The sequence below is a fragment of the Papio anubis genome, chromosome X (assembly GCF_008728515.1).
Source record: "Papio anubis isolate 15944 chromosome X, Panubis1.0, whole genome shotgun sequence".
Classification (NCBI taxonomy): Eukaryota; Metazoa; Chordata; class Mammalia; order Primates; family Cercopithecidae; genus Papio; species Papio anubis.
Window position 1 is genome coordinate 86,607,965 of NC_044996.1, and position 16,805 is coordinate 86,624,769.

A 16,805-nucleotide genomic window follows, 5' to 3' on the forward strand; every position below is an offset into this window, starting at 1 on the left:
TGTACTGGAATCATATATAAGATTTCTTTGGAAAGATGTTTTTGTTTTTGTTTTTGTTTTGTTTTGAGACAGCCTCACTCTGTCGCCCAGACTAGAGTGCAATGGCACGATCTCGGCTCACTGCAATCTCTGCCTCCCGGGTTCAAGTGATTCTCCTGCCTCAGCCTCCCAAGTAGCTGGGATTACAGGTGCCCGTCACCAAGGCCGGCGAATTGTTTTTTGTATTTTTAGTAGAGATGGGGTTTTGCCATGTTGGCCAGGCTGGTCTCAAACCCTTGACCTCAGGTGATCCACCCGCCTCGGCCTCCCAAACTGTTGGGATTACAGGCGTGAGCCACCGCACCTGGCCAGAAAGATGGGTTTTGCGGCTAAAAGAAAATAAATAAGGTCTGGAAGTCACAGTTCTAGTCTACACCCCCACCCTGCTCCATTGTATGCATTGAGACAGTGGGATAGGAAAAAAAAAGGGATTTGTCTAAGGCCACAGAGCAAGTTAATAGGTCGGCATAGATCAGTGTTCTCTAGCAAATGTGGACATCACCTGGGTACTTGTTAGAAATGCAAATTATTGGACTCCACTCCTGACTCGAATCAGAAGGGGTGAGAGTGGACAGCAATCTTTGGTTTAGCAAGCCCTTGAAGTGATTCTGATGCACACTGAGGTTTCAGATGCACTGGTATACAGGAAAAAGCTCGCCAAAGACCTGGGTTCCAGACAAGCTCTACCACTTAAGAGGAGCAACCTTGGACAAATCATGCCAGTTTTTTTCACCTGCAGGGAGATAATATTTGCCTCACATGCTTATAAGGATTGAAACACAATAGATGGGAAAGTGTTGTTTAAAGCATATTATGCTTTGTATGTGTGAGTGGTGTAGGTTCATGCCAGGGTTGATAAACCTTGAAATTGGGACTGAGGTCTCTATATAAATAACCCATTGTTATGCTTTCCCCTGGCCCTCAAAGACTGATCTAAAGATGAGAAGCAGACTACATGAGCTCATTTCTAGTCCAGGTCCAGAGAGTAAGAGCCAAGGGTCATTGTTGGCTGGTGTCCTTCTGGAACCTGGAAGTTCTGAGGCCAGGTTGAAGGGCTTCGGATGGCAGGGGTTGGTGGGTGGGGAGTGGAGCTGTCAGGAAGCAACCTTACTTAGCCTAGTGCCCATGGATGTTTTCTGTCTGATTAGAGATAGACTGATTAGAAAGTCTGAACTGCACACAATTTTCATTTTTGTTTTTATTGTTGGAGACAAGGCCTTGCTGTGTTGCACAGGCTTGAGTGCAGTGGCACAATCATGGGCCACTGCAGCCTCCAGTTACTGGGCTCAAGCAATCCTCCCACCTCAGCCTCCTGAGTAGCTGGGACTACAGGTGTGCACCATGACACCTGGCTAACTTTTGAATTTTTTGTAGAGATGAGGGTCTTCCTATGTTGCTCAGGCTGGTCTCAAACTCCTGGCCTCAAACTCCTGGCCTTAAGTGATTTTCCTGTCTCAGTCTCTAGAGTGCTGGGATTATAGGTGTGAGCCACTGTGCCCAGCCTGAAATGCACACATTTAACTGGGAAACAAGGATAGGGGTCAAGGAAAGGGAGCATAGATTATATTATTATTCAACAACAGTAATTCAGAGAGTCCCCTCTGATAGGTAATTCATAGTGGCAAATAACATGGTTCCCGTGCCCAAGGAACTCCCTGTTTTGTGGTAGAGACGGTGTGCCAAAGTGAGTGACAAGAGCTAAGAGGTATTGCTCAATATTCCTGCAAGGCCCACTGTGGGGAGGGACTAACAATGGCTGGACCAGGAGGTTGGACATTGCCACTGGATCTTTAAAGGCAAGAGTACTAGTCAGAACAAGGAGTAGAAGGAAGGTCAAAGTCTGGAGAGGTTGAGAAAGCATGGTTGGGGGCACAAGTGCAGGGTACAGGATAATTGGAACATGGTGATGTGAAGGACTTGGTATTACATGAGGCCCGAGGGGAGGTGGAGAGGGATATGACCAGACTAGTTCATTTTCCACCTGAGATTAGGGCAGAACGACTGGACATTTGTTGATTGTCCCTTTTTGGAATTCTAGTAGTTCTTACCACTCTACTTACCCTCATGCTGCCACTGCCCTCCAAGGAAGTCTTAATTTCTTACTCTATTCTCTGAGTGTGCTTCATTCTCCCACTAGAGTGCAAGTTCCCCAAGATGGACTGTTCCTCTTCTGTCTGCCTAGCTTAGTATAGGCCAGACCCCCCCCCAGCCGGTACTCAGTAAGAACTTGATACGTGTATGCCCGAGGAATGTGACAGGAAGAGTAAGAGACAGAAGAGGAAAAAGGTGGGGAGAGATGAGCACTCTTAGTCCCATGGAGGATGATAACAAAAAAAAGATTCTCAGATTCACAAATAGCCTCTTCCAAAGGCTTGTAGGCTGGGCTCTGCTGCAACCATCATAGCTGCCTCTACCTTTAGAATGAGACTGGCCTGGAGTGCGGTGGAGGGTAGGTAGGAGGCTCCAGAGAGAGAACCAACTCCACTATGATAAAGGGCTTACCGGCCTGGGAGTCATGAGGCCTGGGCTTCCAGTCCTGCCTTTGCCACTAATTCTGTTTAGCCTTGGTCAAATCTCTTCAGTGCTCTTGGAGCCTCAGTTCATGTACTATACCCTGAAGGGGTTGATGCAGCTGAGCACTCTGAGTGTGAAGTGTAGGATAGGAGGCACCTTTTGGCTCTGATATTCTGGCTGAGACAGCAGATGATGTATCTTTGGCCCTGAGGCTATTCAGGGGAGAAACTATAGGCTGCATACAAAAATTAAGTCTGGGCCCTGGGCCCACCACTTGGCTCTGACTGGTGGGTAAAAGCAGGCCCAGCCCTGCCCTGCAGGGAACGCCAGTTCGATTAGCACTTGGAACTGTTAGTCTTCAAAAATTTGAGGACATATACTTACTGTGGTAAAATTCAGATGAACACATTTGGGGAAATCCCTGGCTTTATGGTTTATCCCAATATAAGTCGCAAGGACATAAATCTAATACTTTAGGAGCAAACTAGAGTATATGTATATGTATGTGTGGTATGGCTTTTGTTGTTGTTGGTTTTTGTTTGTTTTTTGTTTTTTGTTTGTTTTGTTTTTTGAGATAGAGTCTCTGTCGCCCAGGCTGGAGTGCAGTAGCACAATCTCGGCTTACTGCAACCTCCAACTCCTGGGTTCAAGCAATTCTCCTGCCTCAGCTTCCTGAGTAGCTGGGATTACAGGTGCGTGCCACCACACCCGGCTAATTTTTGTATTTTTAGTAGAGACGGGGTTTCGCCATGTTGGCCAGGCTGGTCTAGAACTCCTGACCTCAGGTGATCCTCCTGCTTTGCCTCCCAAAGTGCTGAGATTACAGGTATGAGACACCACGCCCGGCCCATTGTTGTTGGTATTCTTAAAGAAACAGAGCCATGAGTGGTCAGTAGACAAATAGTTTATGCAGTAAATAACTGGTTACAGTTCATTGTTGTCAGCGATACAGCATTTTCCATCACAATGATAGGTGAAACAAATTAAAACCTCATGAAGTAGTCATAGCACATTCATGCTAGTGAGAGCATATTACAAAGCAATGCACGTGCATTATAGGGACAGACAAAACTGGGGAAGGGCTATATTTTCACTCACCTCTGGTTAACTTTGTGTATTTTGTCATTGAGACTTACATTATATTTGGGTCAAACAAAAAACCCAAAGAGATTTTATAAAAGTTTACAACCAATAAACAGTATTGTTTAATCCCACAAATGGATAAAGCAAACTACTATAGCTCAACAATACACAAACCAGGACTAAAAATAGTCAATCTATGTATATAGCTAGCTACCATACAATAGATATTGAATATGCTGTCTTTACAAAGGCATTGGCTATTTTAGACAAGCAGGTTCCAGAAATACACTTGTTTGTTTCCAATGAGAACTAACTATAGTGCCATTTCAGTTGAAGACTACGCACTCCTCAGTGTCAGACCTGAGGATAAACAAACTAGGGGAAGGCAGAGGAGGGTTAGGAGGGAGACCTGAGCGGACTCGACAGCTCAGCATTACTTTCTCTGTGCAGATCCAGACCTGGTTCACAAAGTAGAACAAAGTGTATTGAAATTTTTGGCCCTCAAAAAGGGCATTTGTACAAAGTCCCATACTTACAGCACAGATAGAATGGTAACTGAGTGCCTCTCAAAATGAATTCTTCTATGTTAGAAGAAAACTCAGGGCCAAAGGTTAATGGAAATCAGTGTTTAAATTACTGTATAAAGATAATTTATTCCAAAATAGAAAAAAATGAATTTTAGAGAAGTATTCTCCTGGAAACTAGCAGGGGGTGGGCAGAGAGAGAGAGAGAGAGAGAGAGAGAGAGAGAGAGAGAGAGGGAGAATCATGCTATGTGCTTTATTACTTAGAAGAATAAAAGTTTCGTAGACCATTTCCATAAGGCATCTGTCATTCTCCCTTCCATACCTGGCACCTTAAGAGAGAGTGCAATGGCTCGATATTACCTTTGAAAAGGCTTCTTTTCCTTTGAGTTGTCTTACAGAAAGGGTGCCCTGGATTGACCATGCCACTCCGGGGTCACACTTCTCCTTTAGATCAAAATGAAAACAACAAAATCACAAAAAGAAAAAAAATCAGAAAAGCTACAAAATTGAAGGCCTCAACAGGCACAGACTTGCTATGAGGTCAGAAAATCAGTGAAATAATTAAAATTACAAAGCACCTCTTGCAAAACACACTGTTTCTTGAAAACCACACAAAACGCTTTGTAGTAACCCCTGCTGAGCGCTTAGAGGTAAGTATCCTGAAGGACACATGCTTAGCCCCATGAAGGAAGCTTGATTTTATTATCAAGGCAGCCAAGGGGGTCCCAATGCTTCTTTGTTACTTGCTGTTTTATAATTACAGACAAAATGGAAAGTCAAGAAGTGCCTAGACCTCAATATAAAGAAAATGTTTCTCTAATAACTAAGAACCATGCTGTATTTATGTATTCATATTTGTATAGCTCCATTTATAGATTCTTGCAGATGAGTCACTAACACTGACACTTTTTACACAAAATCCCTTTTTCAAGGACATATTAAATTTAATAGGCTAAAGAGAACTTATGCAATATAATGCTTGAAATTGTACACGTGATAACTGTGCACTGGTAATAAAGAGGCCTTGAAAAATTGTTTTTGTCTATAAATTACTACTGCCCTTTAGAAATAAAAGCTCCCTCACAACCCCTGAGCTACTTCCCTGTGACACACAGTGCCACAAACCTCATGGTGAAAATTCAGTGCCAAACCTAGCTTAAGATGAGTTTTGTACATTTGTTTCTATACAATCAGGAAAAAAAGAGATACAATTTGTATCAACAAAAGGTCATTTCTGGTTATTTGAGGCATTGCTCCTAGCCGCTTTTGGTTCATACCAAAAAGAAGAATGAGAGGAGGATGACAATCATTTTTAGTAAATCAGAAATACATATGCTGCCTTAAAAGAATTTTCTGTATTGGGAGGAGCTTACACGTTTTCTGAGTACTAAATATGAACATGTTCAAGACGAATTATAGGTGACAAGATTAATCTTGTGCTTCCCTGTAAATTGTACAGCTCGTGGATACTGTGGTGCCATTGATGATTTTGGTAGGAAGATGAACTAACTGGCACATAGGCAGTAGCATCATCTGAGATTGTCAAATACTCTGATTTAGACACAGGTCCAATTTAGAAAGTCCAAGAAGTTGAAGGTATGAAATGGTGTTTGTGTGAAATAGCAAGCACTGCAGTGGCAACTGTCACTCTGTGGACCTACCTGATAGAAAATACTTTTACTCTTTTTCAATATGCTGGGGTATACGAAGATCAGAGGATAGGAGATAGAATGTAAAGCTGTGGTTAACTGAAGTGAAACATTGGTTAAGATGCAGTATTGATCAACTTGGACAGAGACAGAAAGCCAGAAAGCAGCATGCAAGCCATTATCAAACCACCAGAAACAACCCTGACTACAGCCTCACATTCAGAGTGTTTCACAGTAAGAAACATTTATAGGCAGTGTCACACCTTCTCATGAAGAAACAAAAGGCCAAGGCCCGGCCTTCTCAACTTTCATGAAAAAACGATCATAGAAGTTAGCAAGTTCCAGCTCAGGAAATAGTGAGCTGGTCATGGTTTGAAATATTGAAATATACAGTGGATTCAAAAAGGGAATTCATTTAGTGCAGCTTAAAAAAAACAATAAACACCTCTTCTAGAGGCATTTAGCTATGAAGTTTTCCACCCTGAGCAAGATACAAGTTGCACAAATGGTGTCGCCCAAACTGAAAGTCCTGCCTTCTAGTAACTCATCTAACAATTATTTAACAGCAAGTGCACTCTCTTTGCGTGGATTTAAAGTGCATAACTGAGCCAGCTATTAGTAAAGATGCAGTATCCCCTTTTGGAAACTTCCTTTTTCCACATAGAAAATCCCCTGGTTTTATTTCCTAGAGAAATTCTGTTCCACCAATGATTGACCTTATTACCCAAAGGGTGGACAGGAAGAGAAAGTGGATACATGGCTGTGCACTGTCCTCCATTACATTTCATCCAGTGATGTTGAATACTGCATAGGTTGGAAGTCCAAAGAGCATCCAATAGTCCCTCCTTGAGTGGAGCTTTTTTATTCACCATTTAATGCCACATGTGTTTGGCCATCTCTCCTGGGATAAGGGAAGTGGATTGTGGTAGTAAGTCCCCTGGTCCTTGTCAAACTCTTCTGAGCTTGTGTAGCACACACATACTATGCTTGGAACTTGAGCTTAACCATCAGTTCCTCTGCAGAAGACTGCAACCTGATCCCTGATTTGCTAAGGTGAAGAGACTTGGAAGCTAAGAACTGTTAATAAATGTTGGCAGGTAAAATGTGCAAAGGAAACAGAGCTGCTTTGCTCTGGTGCCTAAGAAAGCAATGTTCAAATATTGCCATATAATTTTCACTCTCATAACTAGTTGAAACTATGAAATGTGACTTAAAATCATCAAGTCAGATTAGTGACCTATACAGCTATAGACGAAGGACTGTGTAGAGCCTACCCTCTCATTATCACTATATAAAAGGTTATACAGAGATACACACACATCTCAAACCAAATATATATATTCATACATGCAATATAATTGCTAATAATAGATTTAAAATATAGTTCTAGAAGCTTCAATGTGACCCTATAGCTTCATTAATAAAGATTGAATGATCAGATATCCATGCAATAAAGTATGCATTTACTTTTAAATAGTTTTAAATATTTCTATTAGAAAAAACCTAAAAGGTTAATTCAACATATGATCTGATCCTGATGCTTTTGCTCTCTAAATTGGATATATCATCCATACTTTGTAATATAGAATATGTGACTATGAAAACTCTGGTAGGCTGGGCGCGGTGGCTCACACCTGTAATCCCAGCACTTTAGGAGGCCGAGGCGGGTGGATCTCTTGAGGCCAGGAGTTTGAGACCAGCCTGGCCGACATGGTGAAACCCCGTCTCTACTAAAAATACAAAAATTAGCCGGGCATGGTGGTGCACGCCTGTAATCCCAGCTACCTGGGAGGCTGAGGTCATAGAATCGCTTGAACCCTGGAGGCGGAGGTTGCAGTGAGCAGAGATAGTGCCACTCCAGCCTGTGTAACAGAGTAAGACTTTGTCTCAAAAAAAAAAAAAAGAAAGAAACAACAAAAAAAGGAAAACTCTAGTAATGGAATCCTCTGGGGTTTCTTACGTCTAGACCTCTGCCCCTGGGTTTTGTCCTCCATTACCTGCATGGTGCAGTGCAAAGGGGCATAGGACTTGGATTTAGAGGACTTGGGTGTATGTCTTGACTTAGTCATTTGCTAGCAGTGTGACCCTGGCTAGCCACTTAATTTCACTGAGCTTCACCTTCCTTCTCTATAAAAGAGGATGTTAGTAAGACGTACCTCACAGGGTTGTTATGCGCTTAAATGATATAAACACTCTGTAACTTGTAAAGCGCAACACAAATTATTAGTTACTATAATTATTGTGTTAGTGTATTGTTAGTATTAATATTCATATTTGTATAAAGAAATAAGTACTATGTCATATCAACGTGCAGCCCTAAGCTTAGCAACAATCAAGGCTGCCAGTTGCTGGGCATCTGCTGTGTGGGGATTCTTCTCCATCACCGCAAGGACGATGTTAGAAGGGAAAATATTGCAGAGGTTCTTGTAGGTCTGATACTGGTGCTCTGGGATCATATGCTCCCTGGAATCATTGCACATTCCAACCCAAGGATTCCTCCAAAGCTGCTCCATCTTTTCAGGCACGCTCCGTACCATGACTGGCTCATAACATGGTTGCATGAGGCTGTTACTCAAGGGATAGGAGTGGTAGCCATAGGAGTCAGTTGCACAGGGCAGCGGGTCCCAGCTGGCATGCTGTTCCCGGCACAGGGGAGGTCGTCTTTGCCTCACGGGGTTGCTCTCATAGAGGCGGGAGTCAGAAATGCTATCCATCCGAGTCATCACCAGGGCACGGCCTGGCTGGGGGGTTGCCCCAGGATGGATATTGGGAGGCATGGGGTAGTCTGCAGGACAGCTGGAACGTGTTCCAGTTGCTGGGTGCTGGGCATGCAGAGCTAAGTGGGGGACTGACTGTTTGTGGGGGCCTTGCTTAGAATCCTCTGGGCCATAGCTCTGCACTCGTGTTAAGGCTTCATGGTAACCATGAGGAAAAGGCTGAAGTCGGTTCTGGGATGCTGAGCGGTGCAGCTTCAAATTGCCTTCAGGATGGGTATCAGCTACAGCCAAATACACGTTGTTGTAAGAGGAATAGTTGTCATTCCTGGTATGGCTCACACGGCTGTCAGGACAGAGATTAGGATTCCGGGCATACACCCCCCGGTCTACTTCAGCCATGTAATACTCTCGATTATGCATGCTGTTGATGTTCAGTTTGGAGAAGTCACCTAACATTGAATAGTAGCCATGGTCCCCCATGGATTCAAACTTTGGGTATTGCTCAGCATAGCTAATAGGGGTCCCATGGCTGTTGGTAACCAGGATGGGAGGATACTGCATGCTGGCCATATGCTCCAAAGAGGCCTTCTGATGGGGGAAATGGGAGGATCCTGGCACTGGGCTGCTGGCCGAACGGGTGTTGAGTGCACCCACTGCATGGCTTTTTGGGGGTGGGATTGTGGGAACACTTAGGGCAGTCACAAGCGAGGGGACAGAACTAGCCTCAGGCTTACGGGCAATGGACAGCCATTCCTCAGGCTCCACAGCCACAGACCGGATGCTGGGATCTGATTGGCGCTTGGGGGCCACACGTTTGACCTCTGAGGTTATCTCACCTTTGGCACTAGACATCCCTGTGCCACACTTGGCCAGGGTGCCTTCACTCATAGTTTTCACTGTGGACAGTTTGGCACTGATGCGGAGCTCATCAGCCACCGAACGCTGGGGTTGGTTGGCCCGCTCCGGATGGTAGTATTTGCACTTGTGGCCGTAGGTGCATTTTTTGCCTGAAAAATAATGCCTTGGGGTAAGACTCTCTCTCAGTGATGGAACCCTCCGTGCCAGAAACCGTTGTAACAATCTGGTCACTCAGGTTAGGGTTTTACTGTTTGGGGTAAAGGCAGAAAATTAACTGTCCACAAAGATGAGAGACAGACAACACCAAGGCGGCATCACACACTGTGATGGGAGAGAGAAAGTGGAAAGCTATGGAGAAAATTGCAGCATAAAAGCTAATAGCTGGCTGGATGCAGTGGTTCCTGTCCGTAGTCCTAGCAATTTGGGAGGCTGTGGTGGGTGGATCACTTTAGCCCAGGAGTTCAAGACCAACTTGGGCAACATTGTGAAACCCCATCTGTAAAGAAAAATATAAACAAAATTAGCTGGGCATGGTGGTGCAGGTCTGTAGTCCCAGCTACTCAGGAGGCTGCGGTGGGAGAATTCTTGAGCCTGGAAGGTCAAGGCTGCAGTGAGCCATGATCATGCCACTGCTCTCCAGCCCAGGTGACAGAGCAAGACCCTGTCTCAGAAAAAAAAAAAAAAAAGCTAAAGCTGAGCAGTTGAGCAGTTTTAAGTTTTCAATAATGTACAACTTTGCCTAGGCATAATTTGCATGCTGAAGCAGCATAGAGTAACAGAAAGCAGCACAGTGCAGTGCAAAGAGCACAGGTTTGGAGTCCAGTCAGATCTGAATTTCAATTCCAGCTACGTCCTTACTAGCTGTGTGACCTTGGTAAGTGACTTTATTTTGTGAGCCTCATTTTCCTCTTCTGTAAACAAAGTTCATCATCATGCCTATATTATAGGGTCATTGTAAAGATTAAATGAGATAATGAATATGAAGGTACTCTGTGACTTAAATGTTAATTGAGGACAAAAACCAAAACAACCCACAAAACAAATGATCATCCAAAAAAACAGACATTCAAAGTAGCCTCAGATCAAGCAGCCCTGTCACAATGTCAGGCGCACAAACCTTGTATCAGAGGGACTGGGATAAGAGCATGAAAACACTCTAGAAAAGTATATTTATTAAAAAAAGAAAAAAAAAAAAGAAAACTGGAAAGGGGCTGGGTGCGTCATGCCTGTAATCTCAGCACTTTCAGAGGCCGAGGTGGATGGATCACTTGAAGTCAGGAGTTTGAGACCAGCTTGGCCAACATGGTGAAACCCCCGTCTCTACTAAAAATATAAAAATTAGCTGGGCTTGGCATCGTGCACCTGTAATCCCAGCTACTGGGGAGGCTGAGGCAGGAGAATCGCTTTAACCTGGGAGGTGGAGGTTGCAGTGAGCCAAGACTGCACTACTGCACTGCAGCCTAGGTGACAGAGCGAGACTGTCTCAAAACAAACAAAAAAACTGGAAAGGACAGATCTAAAGGAAAGGTTAGTATTAATTGACAGCAGTCACCTGCCTGAGACACAGGTTCATCTTGGGGCCAAACTCAGTTTAGTATTGCCCTTTCTGCTTCCACAGGCCATATAGGTTTGTTCATTTCCCTGCTCCCAGCAACATAGTTCAGGACTTAGGCAGCTAGAGCACATGTGCTATTGTCACAAGTGACAACTGATCTTCCCTTCAATTCTAGCTACCTTTTCCTCATTCAGTTTCTAAAATTTTTCTTTAAATACCTAACAGTGTACATGAAGACACAAACTTTAACTCAAAGACAGTGGACAAGCCAAGATTTCCCATTTGAAAGGGAAACCTGGAAGAGAAAAGTATTCACAGAAGAATCCTTATGTTTCTGGTGGTACAGAACTCAGTTTTGTACATAGGTACTCACCGTAAGGACATGGTTGCTTCTTATGCTCAGGAACAATGGGTCTCTTTCTTAAGAAATTTTCAAGGCTTGGGCCATGGCGTCCTAATGGATCATCTGGAGGCATAAATCTGAAAGCAAGTAAGCAAGAGGTGACTGTCTTCCTTTCTGTCCCCTACTCCTTACTAGGAGTTCAGATTTTCATTACCTCTTGCCTGTACCGTTATCACAGCCTTCTAATTAATTGCCCTTCGTGCCTCAAGTCTATCCTCTGCTAATCTAGCAGTTCTTCCCTTTGTTGCCACTTTATCACATAGAAAGGATGATTTTCCCTGTTCATCGTTCTTCCATGAACTACATGTTCAAGCCATACTGGCATGTCTGCTGGTTCCACCAACATGCTACCCACTTTCACACCTTCATAACTTTATTCATGATGTCCCCCTCACCTCTCATGCCTAGCAGCCCCCTTTCCTCCATCTGTAAACTTGATCTGAAATGTCATCTCCTCTGGGATGCCTTTTTCTATTACTTCACATAGACAAAGCAATTTTAAAAAAACAACTTTTAACTGTAGCTCTTATAACAAAACACTGTGGTTGTCTCTTTCACTCCTCTACTACACTTTGAGTCCCTTAAGGGTGAGTCCTCTTCCTTATTCATCCTTTTATGTCTGTGGCAACTAGCAAAATGTATGATACACAGTAAGTGTTTGGTAAATGTTTATTAAAGTAAAATCTATTCCTACTGATAACTTGAACATAGGCCTACTGGAAAGAAACGCACTTGTCGTTCACAAAAGAATACATCAGCAACCTCTCCTCTATAAACTTCTTCCATTCTGGCTTTTCAACTTGAAGGTCTCGGTAGTTATCATTGGACACAATGATGCCATCAGAATCAAAAGCCAGTTTGACTATGAACCGGTCATCATAGCAGACAACCCTCCTGCCTTGGACTCTTCGGGATGGTGTGAAGACGAGAATCTTTTCCTTCTCCAGTTTTCGTAGAATATCTTGATCTGTCAAAATATGATTATATGCCACAGAGCAGAAATCATCTTTGGAAATTAACAGTATTACCCCAATATTAAAAATGCAAAAGTTGGTACTGGATGAAGATATTATTTACCCTTAGAGGGAAAGTAGGCCCTGTTCCTGGCTATGATATCAATCTGGATTATGACCTTAGGCAAGTCATCTTCCCCTTTGGACTTCAGTCTTCTTTTTGATAAAATGAAGGAACTGGATTCAATAACATCTAAGTTTTAAAAACTACATGGAGAGTGAGAGTGACACTGATATCTTAGCATTCTTGATGCTTGTTTTGCCCTTTGGCCAAAGCACCAGCTTTTTGGTTGTTGATTTCTAACAGGGAAGTACAGAGGATGTGTCTGCCAGGAGGAAACTAAAGCATCTCTCCTAGGGACTTACATTTTTGGCTTCTGCCTGAGTGAAGGCCAAAACTAGGGTGAAACATCAAGATATAGCAACTGAGTGCTGATCCCCTTTCCTTTTGGTCTACTAGTTGCTGAGGCAAGAAAGCTTGTTGGCTGGGCTCGAGCAGGGCTAGGATCTATTCTCAGATGGAGGCTCAAGAGCCTGTTCAGCAGATGGCAAATAGCTTCACACACAGCTCAGACAGTCATGGGACTTTCTCATTAGGCACATCAGGCAACAGCTGATGTGCAGAAGACTGTTGTAAATGAATGTAGAGACCCCTCTGCCATTAGGATTGCATGATGACTTTTGAAAACCTTAGGCATTTTTGCTTTCCTGGACCTCTTCCTCCATAAGAAATGTTAAATATTGGCTGGCCATGGTGGCTCATGCCTGTAATCCTAGCACTCTGGGAGGTTGAGGTGGGCAGATAGCTTGAGCCCAGGAGTTCAAGACCAGCTTGGGCAACATGGCAAAACTCAATCTCTACTAAAAATACAAAAATTAGCCAGGCATGGTGGTACACACCTGTAGTCTCAGCTACTTAGGAGGCTGAGGTGGGAGAAAAACCTGAGCCCAGGGAGGTGGAGGCTGCAGTAAGCCATGATCACACCATGGCATTCTAGCCTAGGTGACAGAGTGAGACCCTGTCTCAAACAAATATAAATATTAAAAATTTCATTTTCAATTGCTTTGGTATAAAGCCAAGGATAACTCAGCTAGATACATCATTTTACATGCATTGCTATTATATTCAATTTTTTCTTCTGATGTGAGAAGAAAATAAAATTAAGACATTTCCATGGGACCTTAACAATATCATTCGCCCTAGGTGCCAGACCTACTGTGTCTCATGGATAAGTTGGCTCTGACTGCTGTGGGACTTTTCTCTCTCTCTCTTTTATTCCCTAATTTGCAAACCCCACAATCACTTCTTTGGTACAGAATGAGATCCATTGTCCACCATGGTGTTTTTACTCTCTTGAAAACTTAGTCATGCTCATAACCAGATTCATCTCCCTTTAGTCTGAAGTCTATGGTCAAATAGAAAAGCACTCCTTTTTAAAAAAAACTATGTGCTTTATCTTTTGCTGAATTGAAGTTTTCTTTATTTAACTGTCAGATGCTACAAAATAATGGTGGCTTTCTTTGACTCTTTTTTCAAATATACACTTAATACAAATACTTTAAATATACTTAACAACTTTGAAAAATAAATATCTAAATTGGGACCATCCCCAAACTATCTTTCCAGATTTGCCTCTAGATGAGAAGAAATACCTTATTTGACATAGTACCTGTAATTGGTGCATCAGGGCGGGATTGCTCCTTTCTCCACGCAGGCACAAATACAGTAATATCTTTATGGCCTTTATCTAGAAACCAATCCACCGCAAGTTGTATTCCTCTGCAGGAGAATTCTTCTTTATTCCCATGGCTTTAGGAAGATACAGAATAAGAGGAGAGAAGATTGATAATAGATAGCAAAGAAATACCTAAAGCAGGATTTTTCTTAGTGTCAAGGTATTAATAATAGACATTTACATTCTTTTCTTTCTTTCTCTCTTTCTTTCTTCCTTTCGCTTCTTTTCTTTTCTTTCTTTTTTTTTTTTTTTTTTTTTTTTTTTTTGGTCTCACTTTGTCACCTAGGCTGGAGTGCAGTGGCACGATCTCAGCTCACTGCAACCTCCGCCTCCCAGGTTCAAGTGGTTCTCCTGCTTCCACCTCCTGAGTAGCTGGAACTACAGGTGCGTACCACCATGCCCAGCTAATTTTTGTATTTTTAGTAGAGACAGGGTTTTGCCATTTTGGCCAGGCTTGTCTCGAACTCCTGACCTCAGGTGATCCGCATGCCTTGGCCTCCCAAAGTGCTAGAATTACAGGCATGAGCCACTGTGGCCAGCTATGACATTTACTTTCTTGATAATGCCAAGTAACATGCTTTTTAAAGAGCAAATCAAGTTATTTTTATTTAATTGTTACAAATTTGCCATTAGTATTACAAACTTCATTCAAGGCCACAGATGGTTAGTAACAACTCCCAATTTATTGCAGCCCTGATGGCTATCTCCTATCACTAATTCCATTTTCTCTCTTCTCTTTCTGTTTCTCCTACCACTTTCTTTTCAAAGATTGCGATATTCACAAAAAATGAAAAAAGTAAAGGTATTACTAGAGGTTTAAAGTTTATATAGAGTATTAATTCGGGATAAGTCCTAAGCACATATATATTAAGCTTCAAAAATAACATCAACAGCAAAAAAGATATGCACATAAATGCTCACTGAAAATTCTTATTACATATATCCATTTAATATAATGCACCAACAAAAATCATATTCATGAAAATTTTAAGATGTAGGAAATGCTCATAATTCTGAAAGAGAAAAGAAAAAATACAGACTATATATAATGTAACACCAATTTTGTAGAAGAAAACCTATGTATAAGCTTAGAAAAAATACGAGAAATAAGTACATCAAAATATTAATAAATATTGTTGTTCTGTGTGAGAGGATTATAAGTGATCTATTTTCTTCCTCTAATTCCAAAATATCCTTAAAAAATCAACTATTTGTGGCCGGGTGCAGCGGCTCAGGCCTATAATCCCAGCAGGTTGGGAGGCCAAGGTGGGAGAATTTGCGACCAGCCTCGGCAACATAGTGAGACTCCATCTTTATTAAAAAGAAAAAAAAAATTCAAGTATTCTTTCTATAATCAGAACATGATATAAAGAAGAAGAAACTGTCAGAATTACTTATAGGAATAAACATTGTGAAAACTTAAAAAGCCAAACAGAATTCATTTAACTAGAATTTGGAAGAGGGAAAATTTGCAGATAAATTGGGAAAAGGTGCACTAGATTTGTGCCTTGTTTGGCTGTGAAAATTATGATCTCTTAGCGTGGTATCTAGTGCTCTGACATATACATAAACCACACTAAATTATAGTTAATTAAACAGCTTGGATGGGAACAAATGGGCATACGTGTACCAATTCTACTACAATCAAGTGGCTATTGTCTGTTAAGACTGATCAGAAGGAAATAATTGTTTTGTTAGAAGGCTAATTAAGACAATGTGATAGGGCTTCTCGCTTTTGATTCCTCACCTTCTCACTGGCACTAGCTCACTCAGCTACAACAAAAATGACCTCCAACATATTGTTCCCTTTCGATGAATTCATATATAATATCAGGGGCTTCATCAATTCTTGTACTGCAAGACTTCCCACTGTCTTATCACTCTTGAGGCAAATTGCAAAAATTTATTAAATGCTTTTATTAACATTTCCAAGCATATGCTAATCATGTTTAAAGCTCTCCAGTGAGTACCATAAAGCAATTATACTACTCAACTGAAAGTTGAAAGCACTTAAGAAACAAAAGGAAAATATATTTAGTTGTCAATATACTCCAATGTAGCCTTAGAGATAACTACCACTAACTCCTAAAAAGTTGAACAATGGGGAAATTATGCAAGAATTATGCTTAAATGGTTAATATTGGATGAACTGTGGAAGAGAAGTTGTTCAGCTGTGAATTTTCCCACTGCTACAGTGCTGGTAAGTATAAAGAATAACAGAACTTGGGAAAATTATCAGAATTGCCATTAGAGGGGATTTGAAGGAAGGGGATGGAATTTCCTCGGCTCTGCAGTACTATGATCTTCTCCCAAACGGTCTAAGTCCAGAAATAAATATGAGAGTAAAATTTGCTGTTAGATACTGCAACTTTATATTTTATTTATTTATTTATTTATTTATTTATTTATTTATTTATTTATTTTTTGAGACAGAGTCTTGCTTTGTCACCCAGGCTGGAGTGCAGTGGCACCATCTCGGCTCACTGCAACCTCTGCCTCCCAGGTTCAAGAGATTCTCCTACCTCAGCCTCCCAAGTAGCTGGGATTACAAACACAAGCCAACACGCTCAGTTAATTTTTGTATTTTTAGTAGAGACGGGGTTTCACCGAGTTGCCAAAACTGATCGTGAACTCCTGACCTTGTGATCCGCCCACCTCAGCCTCCCAAAGTGCTGGTATTACACGCGTGAGCCACCACGCCCAGCCAATTTT

At 42.0% G+C, this 16,805-nt stretch overlaps 1 protein-coding gene across 1 annotated transcript in view; it reads right to left on the minus strand.

Annotated features, from left to right (window-relative positions):
- Positions 1 to 3,439: 3,439 nt before the first annotated feature.
- Positions 3,440 to 16,805, minus strand: part of ZC3H12B (zinc finger CCCH-type containing 12B) — a 46,515-nt gene continuing 33,149 nt past the window's right edge. Inside the window, exons 3-6 of the mRNA XM_031660722.1 lie at positions 14,028 to 14,167; positions 12,077 to 12,311; positions 11,315 to 11,421; positions 3,440 to 9,535 (exon numbers count right to left, since the gene is read on the minus strand). Coding sequence (XP_031516582.1) covers positions 8,115 to 9,535; positions 11,315 to 11,421; positions 12,077 to 12,311; positions 14,028 to 14,167 — 1,903 coding nt within the window. The 3' untranslated portion in view covers positions 3,440 to 8,114. The remainder of the gene's footprint in view (positions 9,536 to 11,314; positions 11,422 to 12,076; positions 12,312 to 14,027; positions 14,168 to 16,805) is intronic.